The 14,531-nt window shown below is 41.7% G+C and overlaps 1 protein-coding gene across 2 annotated transcripts; it reads right to left on the bottom strand.

Annotated features, from left to right (window-relative positions):
* Positions 1-11,113: 11,113 nt before the first annotated feature.
* Positions 11,114-12,421, bottom strand: LOC121983263 (protein RADIALIS-like 2). 2 transcript variants are annotated; one of them, XM_042536211.1, is made up of 3 exons: positions 12,027-12,421; positions 11,584-11,938; positions 11,114-11,377 (listed from the first exon to the last, which is right to left on the bottom strand). In XM_042536211.1, the coding sequence occupies exon 2, from the start codon at positions 11,835-11,837 to the stop codon at positions 11,595-11,597; it is 243 nt and encodes an 80-aa protein (XP_042392145.1). In that variant the 5' UTR covers positions 11,838-11,938; positions 12,027-12,421; the 3' UTR covers positions 11,114-11,377; positions 11,584-11,594. The 2 variants fall into 2 exon arrangements, with proteins under 2 accessions (XP_042392145.1, XP_042392147.1); XM_042536213.1 differs by lacking the exon at positions 12,027-12,421 and having other exon boundaries at positions 11,584-11,984.
* Positions 12,422-14,531: the final 2,110 nt, after the last annotated feature.

The raw sequence follows: 14,531 nt of genomic DNA, 5'->3' as shown, positions 1-14,531 counted from the left end.
AGTCTGATTTACACTAGTTGATTTGGGTAGTTGTGTATTGATATACCTTAGTTGCTTGTGGAGGATTAAGGTATTCTTGATTAGATAGAAGATGATTGATTTAGTTTTGTTGGTTTGATCAGTAGAGGACAATTATACTCTATTTTTAGAGGTTCGAATCTTTTGATTTTTTCGTGCTTAGTTGGATATTATGAGCACATTGGAGTACATGACTGTTACTGACGTGGGAAAAGACTGAATTAGCCGTATATCGTTGTTGGTTTGGTCAGTCTTTAGAGGATTGATTTATCCTATTCCGTGGGTACTTTAAATTTAGACTGTAAGTACCTTGTAGGATAACTTAGAAGGTGGCGTAGGATTTGTGTGGTAGATTGGATTTTAAATATGTTGATTATGCATATTTATGTGGTGTGTAGATATGATTATTATGTGTTGTAGGAGTCCTGTGGTAGACTGACCGATTGCATCATTGAGCTTATGCTGATTGTATTATGGAAGGTATCATGTTGATTAAATCGGTGTTATGTTAGATGCAGATGTGTTGGATGTAATGTTCGAGGTATCTTGTTGATTATATTTGATTTGTGGATACACTTGTGTCAATTAGACTTTATTGGAAGTATTATGTTGATCATACTCAAGGTGTATGTATATATATGGGGTGAGTATTATGGAGGTATATTGTCGATTATACCTACGTTGATTTAAGCACACGTGTACGGTATGTGATGTGGGAGGTATTATACTGAATATACCTGAGTTGTGTATATGTTTGATGTACAATAATTGGAGGATTATGTCGATTATACCTATGTTGTGTGTGCACGTGTGCCAGGTGTATTGTTGGTAGTGTCATGAGGATTCTACTTATGTTGAATGCAGGATGTGGAGTGTCTGCATTATGTCATTTGTTGGACTACCTTGTCAACCCATTTTCTTATCAGCGGGTGACCCACTACGATATTGATTGAGTTGACTATAGACTTGATTTGATTACTGGGTTGTTATACCCTAGGCTACCCACAGTGATTTGTGGTAGAGAGATCTCTTGCAGTCTCTAGCTGGATAGTTAGGTGTCTTGGGCATTTATGTATTGTTTATGGTGGAGCGTTGCTCCCACAGGTTATGGATCGTTTGTGGTGGAGTGTAGCTCCCACATATTATTGTTTGTTTGTGGTGGAGCGTTGCTCCCACATATTACGGATTGTTTGTGGTAGAGCGTTGCTCCCACATATGTGGTATTTCGTGTGATAGAGCATTGCTCTCACACTAGAGGATATTTTCTTTGGTGATTTATATCGTTGGTGATCAGATCTATTTATTGTTGAGGATCTTATGGTTAGGAATGTCTGTGATACAGACATTATGTGTCTTGGTTTTGCCATATAGGCTTACAGTGCCTTAGATGTTTTCAGAGACTTGATGATTCTGGTATTTCGAGGATGTTTGGATCGAATTCCATTGTCTTTGTTGACGATGATGTGATCTATTTCGGATCCGAGGTGAGTCACGTACACTACCTTTGCATAGATCTAGAGATGATTCGATGAGAACATCTATATGTGATTATCAGTAGTGCTGAATTGGATTGTCTTTTGTGATGATGTTTGGGACACACGGTCACCAGTAGGAGTGTACCATGGTTCCATAGGAAATAGAGGTTGTTACCGTTGGGAGCAGTCGAAATCAGTGTAGGAGATCCGCAGTCTTTTGTGACTCGCAGGATATTACAGACCTTTCGTCGAGGGTTTCTTCCGCATAGCTATGCTACTTTCACGCGTGACCATGAAAGGCATGAAGTTTACTTGGACTGAGGATTGCAAGACCAGCTTCTAGTAGCTGAAGCGGAGACTAGTGTCGGCTTCGATTTTTGGATTTTATCTTCTGGGGAGGACGGATTTGTCCGCTACACCGACGCATCTATTCAGGGTTTGGACGCTGTTTTGATGCAGCACGATAGAGTAGTCTCCTATGCTTCTCGTCGGTTGAAAGAACATGAGAAGAACTACCCTGTACATGATCTGGAGCTAGTCGCCATTATTTTTGCCATGAAAATTTGGCGACATTATTTATATGACGTTACAGTTGAGATTCTCACTGACCATAAGAGTCTCAAATATCTGTTTTCGTAGAAGGAACTTAATCTCCGACAGAGGAGATGGATAGAGTTCCTGAAGGATTATGATTGTACATTAGCTATCACCCAAGGAGAGCTAATGTGGTTGTTGATGCACTTAGCAAGAAGTCCAGAGGGACTTTAGCTTGCCACCGAGTGGTGGTCACAGACTTGATTTAGGGATACTCCGAATTGTGCCTTGAGGAGCGGGGACGGACAGAGCAGGGTATTCTGGTTACCATGGTTGCTCAGTCGTCGATCAGGACGAGGATCCGAGAGCCCTAGGCTGTTGTTCAGTATTTGCAGTTTATTTGCAGCTAGATAGCTTCCGGGCAGCAGACCGAGTTCACACGAGGCGAGGAGGGTGTTATACACTTTTGAGACAGATTTTTGCGTATTCCAGTCTCATCCAGTCTTATGGAAGTTACTTCCGGAGGTTCATCGCTCATGATTTGCTGTCCACCCTGGTGGTACCCGTATGTACCCAGAAATTTGAGGTGTTTCTGTTGGTGGAACGACATGAAGGGAGACATCGCGGATTTTGTAGCTAGATGTCTTGTCTGTCAGCAAGTGAAGGCCGAGCACCAGAGACCTGTCGGTTTATTTCAGCAGATTTTTATTCCTGAGTGGAAGTGGGATCACATTACCATGGACTTTGTGATAGGGTTGCCGAGGACACGACGAGGACATGACGCGATTTGGGTAATTGTTGATCGATTAACCAAAACCGCGCACTTCTTAGCGATCCGGAGGACTGATCCTCTGGATCGATTGGCAGAGTCTGCAGCAGACCTTGGGTACACAGCTCTGTTTTAGTACAGCCTTCCATCCACAGACAGATGGACAGTCAGAGCGGACCATTCAGACTTTAGAGGACCTGCTGAGGTCATGTGTCATGGATTTCGGAGGCAGTTGGGAGGACCATCTGCCGTTAGTAGAGTTCGCCTACAATAACAGCTTTCATTCGGCTATCCAGATGGCACCGTTTGAAGCGTTGTAGGGTAGGTCTTGTCGGACACCCACCCTCTGGGATGAGGTTGGGGGAGGCCCAGTTGTTGGGACCTCGTAGAGCTTAGCAGAACGAAGAGTTGGTCCGTATTATCAGACGGAGAATGTTAGAGGCGCAGGATCGCCAAAAGTGTTATGCTGATCGGAGACGCAGACCCCTAGCGTTCTCCATTTGCGACCAGGTATTTCTGCGAGTCTCACCCACGAAAGGGGCGAAGGGATTGACCTTGGAGGTAAGCCAGCTCCGCGATACATTGGACCTTTCCAGATCTTGGAGAGGATTGGAGGGATAGCTTATCGTCTGATACTACCATCGTTCCTGTCAGGTGTTCACGATGTATTCCATGTGTGGTATATATCCGACTCGACAGATTTGTTGGCAGATATCTCAGTCCCCCTTCAGCCTGATGTTACTTACGAGGAGGTTCCGGTATGGATTTTTGGACCAGAAAGAGCGTCAGTTGCGGAATAAAATTATCCGGCTGGTTAAAGTCGGATGACAGTATCATTTGGACGAGGAGGTTATTTGGGAGCTCGAGGATACTATCCGAGCTCGATACTCCATTTTTCACTTGAGGATGTGATTTAATTTACCGTTCAGCATTTATACTTTCTATATCTGTTGTTAATACTTGCTGATGGTAGATGACGAAATTTGGGGACCAAATTTTTATTAGTGGGGGAGAATGTAAAATATCGGAAATAGGCGAATATTAATAAGGGAATTTTTCAGAATTTTTGGAAATTTTTCTGGAATTTTTCGGAGCTCGTACAGACGAGTTAACGGGGGATAAAAACGGGGGCCAGAAAAGCCTGTTTAGGTTACCCCGTTTAAGTGAGGAAATGTTTATATTTACATTTCCTTTTTCTTTATTTTCTTTTCTTTCTTTTGTTTTCCCCGCGTGCCCGAGTTCTTTTTCCCCCGATCCCGATTCTCTTCTTCCTTTCTTCTTTTCCCTCACTGCTCCACCAACCGGCGCCACTCCTCCTCTCCTCTGCGCGCCGACACCGATCCAGCGCCCCTTTCCCCTCCCCCCTCCTTCTCGGTGCCCTAATCTTTGCTTCGCTGCCCAGTCGAGCCACCGGCCACCAACACTGTGCCTTGCTGACGCCGTCACACTCGCCGGGGAGATCCCAGTGGCCGACCCTCCCCTGTGCCCTAGCACCATAGTAGAGCCACTGCCGAGCCTCTCCCTCTTTGTGAGTTGCGACCGCACCATCAAAGGATCTCAGCGTAGATCACCGGCGTAGATGCATTCCGAGCACCCGTTGCCAATGTCGAGCCCTCAGCCCTAGCACCTCCTCTTCCTCGCTGTGCTTCAACAGGACCGTGCCACTCACCTTTGTATTGGCAGTGAGCTTGACCCCGTTTCCTGCCTCGATTTGGTTCTCTGGTTGTCATGAAATGGCTCCATCAGGTCATTGAGGAGGTATAAGCATACGATTATTACTCTTTTGTTGGTTTGATTTTCCTCTCTAGATTATCCTCTTTAGTCTCATGTTGGATTGTTCTGTTAAAGGGGGCTTGGATTTAAAATTCACTGGCAGGTGGAATGTGAAGATTTTAGATCGGTATTGGGAATATTGATTTAGGTAGGAATTGATGCATACATAATTGCTTATGTGTTGGAATTGGTGATATGTGGTAAATTGTGAAGGAGATGTGGATCTATTGGATTGATTCACCATGATTTATTCCTAATAGGTTTAGGATTTGGTCATTTTGATTTAATGATATAATTAATTGTAAAATGTGATTACAGGAGGTTGATTCGAGACGAGTATCTCGACGTCAAATTTGGATCGGATTGGACCTTACCGATTGGAGGCGGGTACCTCTTGACTTATCTTTTATGATATTGTCATTGGATATGTATAGTATTTTATAACTACATGCAATGAACATGTTTGCCTTTGGTATGTCACTGTTTGATATCCATAGCATGTTAGGTTTGTCACCTGTGATGTATCCGTGATTATATCTCGTGATTTGTTGCCATGATTATCTTGTTACCATGAGTATCTTAGTTTCTAGAGTGACATACCATGCTTACTGAGGTTAGGACTAGGATTTGGATTGTTGTTTCTGGCCTGTGTATCTAGATTATTTTTGTGCCATATCAGATTTGTGTACCTCTATTTGTATATCATATATGATTCGGGTGTTTAGACCCTGATTCTTTGATCTGTGTATATTGTTGGTACATATGCTATGGAAGAGGGATATGATTTGGGTCTAGGTTGTTATATCTTAGAGGACTTGTATACCCTAGATCCGTGGATTTGACTTACTGATACTGTGGTACCCATATTATGCATATATGGATTTTTCTATGCTGATCAGGATATTCCATACTTATTATGTTCAGGACATAGGATTTTTGATATTCTATCTGACCTGTGTACTCTAGATCTTGGTATGTGACCATCGCTTTTACAGTACCCATTTTGTATGTATGGATATGGTTATGTTGATCAGTTTTTGCCATGCTTAGTGTCATGCATCATGATTGCATGCTGTGCGATAGTCGACTCCATTGTTGTTGAGCACATCGCCAGTTACATGGATCTGCACACACCACCACTCATGGGTTAGTGGTCGATTCGGGTGTGTTGCAGCAGGGACTTTTTGGGCCTCGTTGGTCCGCTCATGGGTAGTGTGACACAACGCGTGTTAGCCGGCAGAGATTCCTCCCGGTCATCGTGTCCGGGAGTTGAGAGCATTGAGCTCCCCATTTATGATTTGGGGTCACGGGACAGGAGTACTTCCGACAGCATCCCGTCCACTCGGTCACTCATCGGGAGGCAATGACGACAGAGTGCAGTTGTCACCCTCACCCACCTGGTCTCGCCATTTGTGTGTGAGATGGCTGTGGCGTCAGGGGTGACCAGGACGCATCATTGACATCATATGCATTGATGCATTTATTTCTTGTGATTGTGTTTGCTGCATTTATTTGCTGCATTTGGTTGGATGCATATGTTTGACATGCATACAGGATTTAGGGCACTTTCGGTTTGACGACCCTTTTGTTTGGATAGGAGTTCCTGGTGAGTACAGCTTCCTTAGTTACCTTTCAGTTTTGCATCTTTCCTAGATATATGATTAGGAAGCTGTATTCCATGTTTATTACTGTTAGATATATCTTACTAGGCATGTCTATTGGTATTCGCTGAGTTGTTGAACTCACCCCCGTGGACTCTATATTTTTTAGGTACCAGGTTATTTATGGTGTCGCTTGGAGCATCCTGTCTGCTGGTCCCCACGTCACATCAGAGGACTTATCGGTTTCACGTATGTTTGCTTGTTTTTATGTATCAGTTTGTTTAGCTCGGTACTCTTGTTTTATTTTTGGAGAGTTGATGTTGTTATGTGGTGTTTTGTATTTGTTATTGGTTGTGTAAGCCTAGCCGGCTAGCAGTTTTGTGTTTTGGTTTTGGTACAGCCGAGTGGGCTGCTTTATTTTTTTTTTACTGCGTGGTTGTGTCAGCCAGAGGCTGAATTTGATATTAACTGCGTGGTGTTTGTTTTCTTTTATTGTTATTATTCCAGCCGCATGTGGCTGAGGTATATAGTGCTTGTAGAAAAGTTTCAGATTGTCCGCCGTACAGGGGAGATGTTGCCGAAATTTCTTCGGACAGAGACTCCTCTGGGGCGTGACAGGGGAAATCGGAGAAGCACGCGAGTTTATAAACCTCGCGGCTGATCGACCTCAATCGTTCGATTGTTGGTACGAAAACCTAGAAGTAGATCTAGTCACTCATTTCGAAACGACGCACATCCAGGGACCAATGGATATTCACCTGTCACATCAGGCATGCGACAACAGTAGTAGAAACGTGTCATTCCATCATCAAGAGCATTTAATGCGCTTAATTACAAAGGTATGACCACGTGCTCATCCATAATTATCAAGGATTTGTTGGGTGCTACTGGGAATTCCGTTCTGTTTCCCCTACACAAAAATTTGTACAAGTATAGAACTTTTCCTAGCAACTCATGTGTTCTTCAAAAGTTAAACTTAAATTGCAAATGAAACTTAACATTATTAATCCAAGTTCAACTAATGTGTTCTTCAGAAGGTTAAACATGGATTGGAAACGAAACTTAACATTTTTAATCCAAGTCCAATCCATGAGTTCTTCAGAAGTTAAACCATATTACAGAAGTTGATTAAATATCTATTTCAAGGATTGACTTCTAGGTCGTTGGTGAGACACTAGACCTTCTTGGTTATGGGATCATCCACCACTTCCTAGACAAAGCCTTTCAAAAAAATTGAATATTTAAACTCCTCACAGTAAATCCTAGGTTTAACTAAAGAGACCTTAATCGAAGCACAAAATCGAAGCACAAAATCGCTAGCCTCTTGTATTGGTATTTCAGGATCCATACAAAGAAAAACTAAACTAGTTTCGCTGCAGAATAAAGAACTAGTTATACCTTTCTTCGTAGACAAAGACCTCTTGGTCTTCTGCTGTATTCCTCTCCTCTTATTGGATGTCGTGTGGACGACGATCTACCAAGACGACACCACCCAAGCTCCTTCTTTGCCTACAAGTTTCGGCCACCAAGGAAACAAAGAGCCGTCGACCACCAAGGATATATAAGGTAGAATCCCTCCTTCTCTTCTTCTTCTCCTTCAAGCAACCGGCCACCAATGAATCAAAGAGTCGCTGACCCTAAGCTTGAAGAGGAAAAGAGAGGAGTCAGCCACCAAGGATAGAACAAGAGAGGAATTATGTAGATCATTATTATTCCTCTAAGGCACCATTTATCCTCTTTTATAATCCTTGGTAGTGGCTAAAAAGGAAATATTTTAACAATAGTTAAAATCTCTCTTTTAAATTTCCTATTGTGGATGGCTATAAAAGGAAAATTTTAAAATAAAAAATTCCTCTTTTAAACATTATAGATGGCTACAAAAAAGGAAAGATTTTTAAAATTAAAACTTCTCTTTTGAATCCGTTGTGGATGGATTCAAAAAAGGAAAGTTTTTAAAATTTAAAATCTCTCTTTAAAATCCCTTGGAGGATAGTTATAAAAGGAAAGATTTTAAAAATTAAAATATCTTTTTTAAATCCTTTGAAGGATGACTACAAAAGGAAAGATTTTAAAATTAGAATTTCTCTTTTAAATCCCTTTGAGGATGACTATAAAAGGAAAGATTTTAAAAAATTAAAACTCTTCTTTTAATTCCTTGTGGTCGACCTCTTGCTTGGACACCAAGCAAGGCTTGGCCGACCAACTCTTGGGCTCCAAGCAAAGCTTGGCCGGCCCTTGCTTGGGCACCAAGCAAGGATGTGGCCGACCCATTACTTGGGTAAGAAGTGTAAGAAGTGGACTTGGTTGGATACGAGGTTTTATACATAAAGGCTACAACAGGGACCTAGAGGAGGAATTAGTTTTGGCCTCCTGATGAGCTTGAGCTTCCTGTGTTCGACCCGAACACTCAACTCAATTCATCAATAATAACTCATACCACTAAAGAGTTATTATTGAACTATACCGCACAAATCCCATATTATATTATGGGCTCCTTCTTATCATGAGTGCATTAATCTCCCTATGTTTAAGATATCGAATGCTCATTAATTAAATGAGTTACTGACAACTCACTTAATTAAGATCTAACTCCAAGAGTAGTACCACTCAACTTCATTATCATGTTGGACTAAGTCCACCTGCAGGGTTTATATGACAATCTTTATGAGCTCCTCAAGGGGACATCATCAACCTAGATAACTAGGACATAGTTTTCTTCTATAATCAACAACATACCATAAAAATAATATTATTTCCCAACTTATCAGGCTTATTGATTTAATGAATAAATCTTACCCATTAATAAATTAAAGAAATAAATACTAAGTATATGATTATTATTATATCGGGATTAAGAGTATGCACATCCATAATAACAGAGGTTGTGTTCTTTTATGCAGTCAATATAAAAGGAATAATCTCAAATGGTCCTGCTCAATACACACATAGTATATTAGTGTAATTTTATAGTCAAGATAAACTAATACAAAATTACACTACAACCATTCCAATGGTTTGTCCCAATCCATATTGGTTGTGAGCTACTATTTATAATTTATAAGGAATCGATAACATGATCTTCTGTGTGACACCACACACCATATTATCTATAATATAAATTAAATCGACAACTGCATTTAACTAAATGCAGACATTTGACCAATGTGATTCTCATTTCAAAATAAATATGTATACAAAAAGCTAGGCTTTTAGTATACATTCTAACAGGATTCGCATGTGCTTCGAGAAATATAGGTGACGTTAGCAACTACCAAGACTGCTCGAAGAAGCGCCTTTGGAGAATTCTCAAAGTGTCGCTGCTCATTGCCTCGCTCGGCATAGAGACCCTCCAATAGTCCATTGGTCATGGTTAGACAACGACCGAACGACATTGGTTGTTGCATCGGTCAGATACTAGAGACCGGACATCGTCCGACCGGACGTAGAAATCGCCAAGAAAACCAGTTGTCCAGTTAGTCAGACCTGTAGCCTCCTTCGACTAGACTTGAGAGGGAGGCTTGTGATGCGGTGATAAGGGAGAGCCTACCTGTCACGAGTCAATTGACACGGTGTCGGTCAAAGTCAAGGCGGTCAACTCCGGGCTTACAGTTATCCCGGTCAGTAGAGGAGTGGTCGAGCGGACATCACCCGGCCGGTCGAGGCATCATGGGCCGGTCGGGGCATCCTGGACAGAGGAGTGGCCTCTCGGACCGCCTGTCCAGCACAAGGAATGACATTACACAGGAGGAGACGAGAAAGCAAAAGAGAACATGCCGTCTATCATTAAATATGAGGAAGTAAAGACAAAAAAGAATACTACATTTATTATCAATGCACGGAAGTCAAGACAAATAAGCCTTTCTCTGACAATTAATATCATTAAATAAGGGCAGGTGAATGATCAAAGAAAAAGGTATAAAAGGATACACCAGATATGATGAAGGCAAGATTTTCTATTTTCTGGATTAATCATTCTCCTCTTGATTTTGACTTGAGCGTCGGAGGGCCAACGCTAGGGACCCCTTCCCTAATTTTGATTTTATTTTGCAAGATCAAAGTCTTTATCTCGTCGGCGGTCACCCCATTCCCAGCTTTCCAGTTTCATTCATTCAGACAGGATCACTCTTCCACACTCTATGAAATCACACTCTATGAAAGGGAAGGCAGTAACTTACTCTAGCATAACGTTCCTTTATATGAAGAAGTTACGCACCTTTAAGATATTTTAAAACGGTTAGAAATTAATCCTAAAATTTATTAGAGTAACATATCACTCATAGATACCCATATATGTGTACCTCACTACTGCACTTATACTACATGACTAAGTGAATCGGAGCATCCGAAAGTGATACAGGTACCCCCAAGTGAGTCGGATTTGGGGCGCCTAATCGAGTTACTTCCAACCACTCGACTCTCAGACTCAGTCATGCAACGGAGTAGAGCACGGGACAGCACGCAACATATATGAGCATCGCTCAGGCTAAAACTTTTCATATATATTAAAAAATGATTAACTAGTCAGGTAACGTCGAATCTAGGATGATGGATCTGATCAACTTAATCCCATAAAAATTTTTTATCGGTCATCAAGGTAAATCAAAGAAGTCCATATATGAAGACATACTCTGACGGCCAACATTCTCAGGTCCACTTTACAACGCATATATTATTAATAATCCGTTATTAATAATTATTAGCATGCACGTACACACATGAATTAATTAACAGTCTTTGAGATAAAAAATAAAGTCGTACCAAACGATCTTACTGCTACTTAATCAAAACAGATAAATTAAAGGACAAATATCAATATCAAATTCTATCATTTTGTTCATATATATTATAATTAATTTATAATTGATCATCAAATAATTAAAAAGTTGAAAGGATTTATTTTTTTTCGATGACATATCTAATTCGTATATATAGAGAATTAATGATATATTAATCTAAATTTGCAGCATTTCAGTCATATAAAATTGTCAGAATACACAGTACTTGTCCCAACACATCCAGATTGAAGCTGAGCAATCTTGAGAACTTACGTAGCAGACATATATAAATATAAATATAAATATAAAAATATACACGTACTTATACACGTACATAGTGTGCAGTGTACTGGAGAACCATCCATGGCTTTCTACTTCATAGTGTTTGATACAGAGTATTCCACTGCAAAACCTTCAACTTGCATGCTCAGCCTGCAGGAAATTATTATTTATTATTTATTATTTATAAAAAACTGAGAGAATATTATGACTAACGGAATACATATCTTATCGAATCTATCGAGTCTCACGTGAGGTTGCACAAGGGACAAAACCATGGATTCTTGGTGTCTCAGACGCCAAGTCGAGACACTAAGAAAATGACATTGAGTTATTGAAAAGGCGACGGATTATTGTACCTGGTGTCGGGCTATTTGTAGTTTGGGTAGGGGACTCGGCCGGACTCAATGCTTTTGAGATCCTCGATGAGCAGGTCGTAGTGGGATTTGACCTCCTCGGCGGTCTTACCGCCGCCGACGGCGCGGGCCACGTTGTGCCACCGGTTGGGAGTGTCCTTGTCGTAGACTGCCAGTGCGCGCTCGAAGAGCTTATTCTGCTGCTCCGTCCATGAGGAGGAGCCAGAGGAGCTGCGGGATAGCGACCCTGACGCCATTTCTGATGGGAGAGGAGTAAGCGGTGGTTCAGTTTGGTGAAGGATGGTACTTGACTGAGGCTCATTTATAGGGACTGAGGTGAGGTGGTGGTGGAACCAATCTGGACCAGTTGCATAAAAAAACACACATGAAATTAACTGAATTGGTTTACTTATCAGATGTTTGCCTGCATGTAAAATCTCACTTACTTCATCCAATCTTCTTTTCTCTCGTGATGGTTTTGGCTTGCATGAGCATAAGTAGTGGACCTACGTGGAATTCAGAGCTTTAGAATCTGCTAATCCTGGTACTGACCTCTCGAACGAGCATAAAATGAACGTGACTCTGTACTTTCTGTGTCTCACTCCACTGCCGAGTGGATTCTGCTCCACTAAATAACAACCTCAAACACAAATCACAAAGCACAAGTTGCGTAATTGGGAGTCCACTTACTGAAGAAAAAAAAAACCAGGGGTTCTCATCTCTTTCAGTACTACTCCCTTTGTTCGATGAGATTGGATATGGATTGCAATTCAGAAAATGGCATATTCGATCTCTCGTGTGCTGCTATCTTCTTCCTTTTACCAAAAGATTACAGAACCCGTGCTTCCTTTACTCTGATGTGGACATAAATTGCTCTCAACGTTGTCTTATTCTTCTCTCAGAGAACAGACAAGGACACTCAAAAGGATGCTATGCTAACAACTTGCCTTAATATATGTTACTTTGATGACTGCCTAATTTCCTGAGAAATTGGATCGAGCTCACAAGATAAATTTAGGGTTTAATTTTAATCAGATCGGTGGTTGGTGGTTGTTCCCATTTGTAATCGGTGGAGACGGGCTGCTGATGAGATGACTTGTTTGTTAACAACAAGAAGACCTCGAGAGAGAATTCCAAGATGCGAGCAAGCTTGTCACATCACAGAGAAGCAAAGGAGACAGAAGACGTTAGTAGACGGGCTGGGGCAAGGTCCCTAGCACAGTCACTCCAACTCTCAAGTTAACGAAGGGACTAAGTAGCCATAATCAAAGGACAATGATGCATAATATCGAAGAGCAATGAGAGAACTTATAACTTATGTGGGAAGAAGAGATCCCTTATAGATAGTGTCGTTTCTCTTACCATGAAGAACGAGACATATTACTAAAATATAATACTGACATCCTGCCGTCTTTCTCAAATTGTACCGACTAATTCTACATATAAATAGTGGAGCATTCATTGTACATGCTGTATAGAGAATATTCCAGTAATTCCCTGACAATGGTTACACATGATGTTAAAAGAGTCATTGGGCCGATGGGATGTTGGTTATTACCCGTTAATGGTGGCCCTTTCAAGGTTTTAATTAAAACTTTGATGGACTCTAATGATGTTTCTGCAATGGTCTTATCCTTTTCTATTATCCGATCGAACCTCCCCATCCAAAAGGTCCAATCGACTATAAAGGACTAAGTATCAATGCGGGCGGGTTGACTCTCAACGATTCAATTCATCTGATGGTTCCCCTCTGCTCATCCTAGATGTTCGGTTGAACCATAGGAGAAAAGTCAAGTTTATCGAATCCACGGGTCAAATGTCCGCTTAGGGCCTTATAGGGTAAACCTCAAGGCTTTTTAGGGGAACCTACCTGGGGCTCTCTGAGTGGTCTTTTTACAAGTGTTTGACCAGGATTCCCCGGAATTTCGCCCTTACTGCCTCCCTCTCTTTGAGGGCATAGGCTAGTCTTCTTAATCCTCCTCTATGGGCTAGCCAGAGGCCAGACCACTCAAGTTACCCCCTTTGAGACTTTGACTATCACGTTTCTTGGAACTTTGACCGCCACATCCCTCAACCCGTCTGGCTTTCACGCTCATGTTAAGGGTCTCATCCTATTCACCGTATCATAAGTCTCCCCTTCAAATCTAATCGAAGGACGTTTATAAATTTGACTAACTAGACCACAGTGTATCCAGGGGGATGCCAAGCTACAAGCAGGGAACACTAGGGATCGATCATATATTGTCGTATGCTAGTGCTAGGCGATTTTTTGAGTGCTTTAGAGATGGCGTGAACACTGATCGAGCGTTCAGGTGCTTTCGAGACCAGGGCAAGCGATTACAAGGATACACAAGATCCTTCTTGTCACTTAGCGACCTTTAAGCCTTATTTGACCTTATTAGATCATTCGCTTGCTAGTTTTATGATATTTTTGGGTGCATGAGCACTCTACTTGTAATCTTAGCCAATCAGGGCACAAGTGTTTGCTATATTACCTCCAGTCGGCTGGTCATTGGGCATGAGGAACCTCTCTTAGAACTTAGCGCTAAGGCACAAGAGTTTGGGATGAATTATCTGAACAAACGGTTGAAGGGCATGAAGAACCTTGTTTATAACTTGGCCTCGGAGGGCACAAGAGTCTTGAAATTTACCTCCGACTGGATGATCGAAGGGTAAGGAAAACTCCGTTTATAATTTGGTTGTTGAGGGTACAAAAGTCTGGAAATTTACCTTCGACCGGACTGCCAAATGGCACGGGGAACCCTACTTATAACTTGGCTTCTAAGGGTACAAGAGTTTGGAAATTTATCTCTGACCGAACGGTCAAAGGGCATGGGGAAAACCACTTAAAACTTGATCGCTGAGGGCACAAGAGTGTGGAAATTTACCTTCGATCGGACGATCGGAGGGAAAGGGGAACCCCATTTATAACTTGACCACTGCGGGCATGG

This window comes from Zingiber officinale, chromosome 5A, assembly GCF_018446385.1.
Source record: "Zingiber officinale cultivar Zhangliang chromosome 5A, Zo_v1.1, whole genome shotgun sequence".
In the NCBI taxonomy this organism is placed as follows: Eukaryota; Viridiplantae; Streptophyta; class Magnoliopsida; order Zingiberales; family Zingiberaceae; genus Zingiber; species Zingiber officinale.
The sequence above is the reverse complement of the archived record's forward strand: the minus strand, read 5'-3'. Positions and strand labels throughout refer to the sequence as shown.

What these genes read in the sequence shown, in the direction of transcription:
- LOC121983263 (XM_042536211.1), bottom strand. Translation starts at nt 11,837, where the DNA reads ATGGCGTCAGGGTCGCTATCCCGCAGCTCCTCTGGCTCCTCCTCATGG.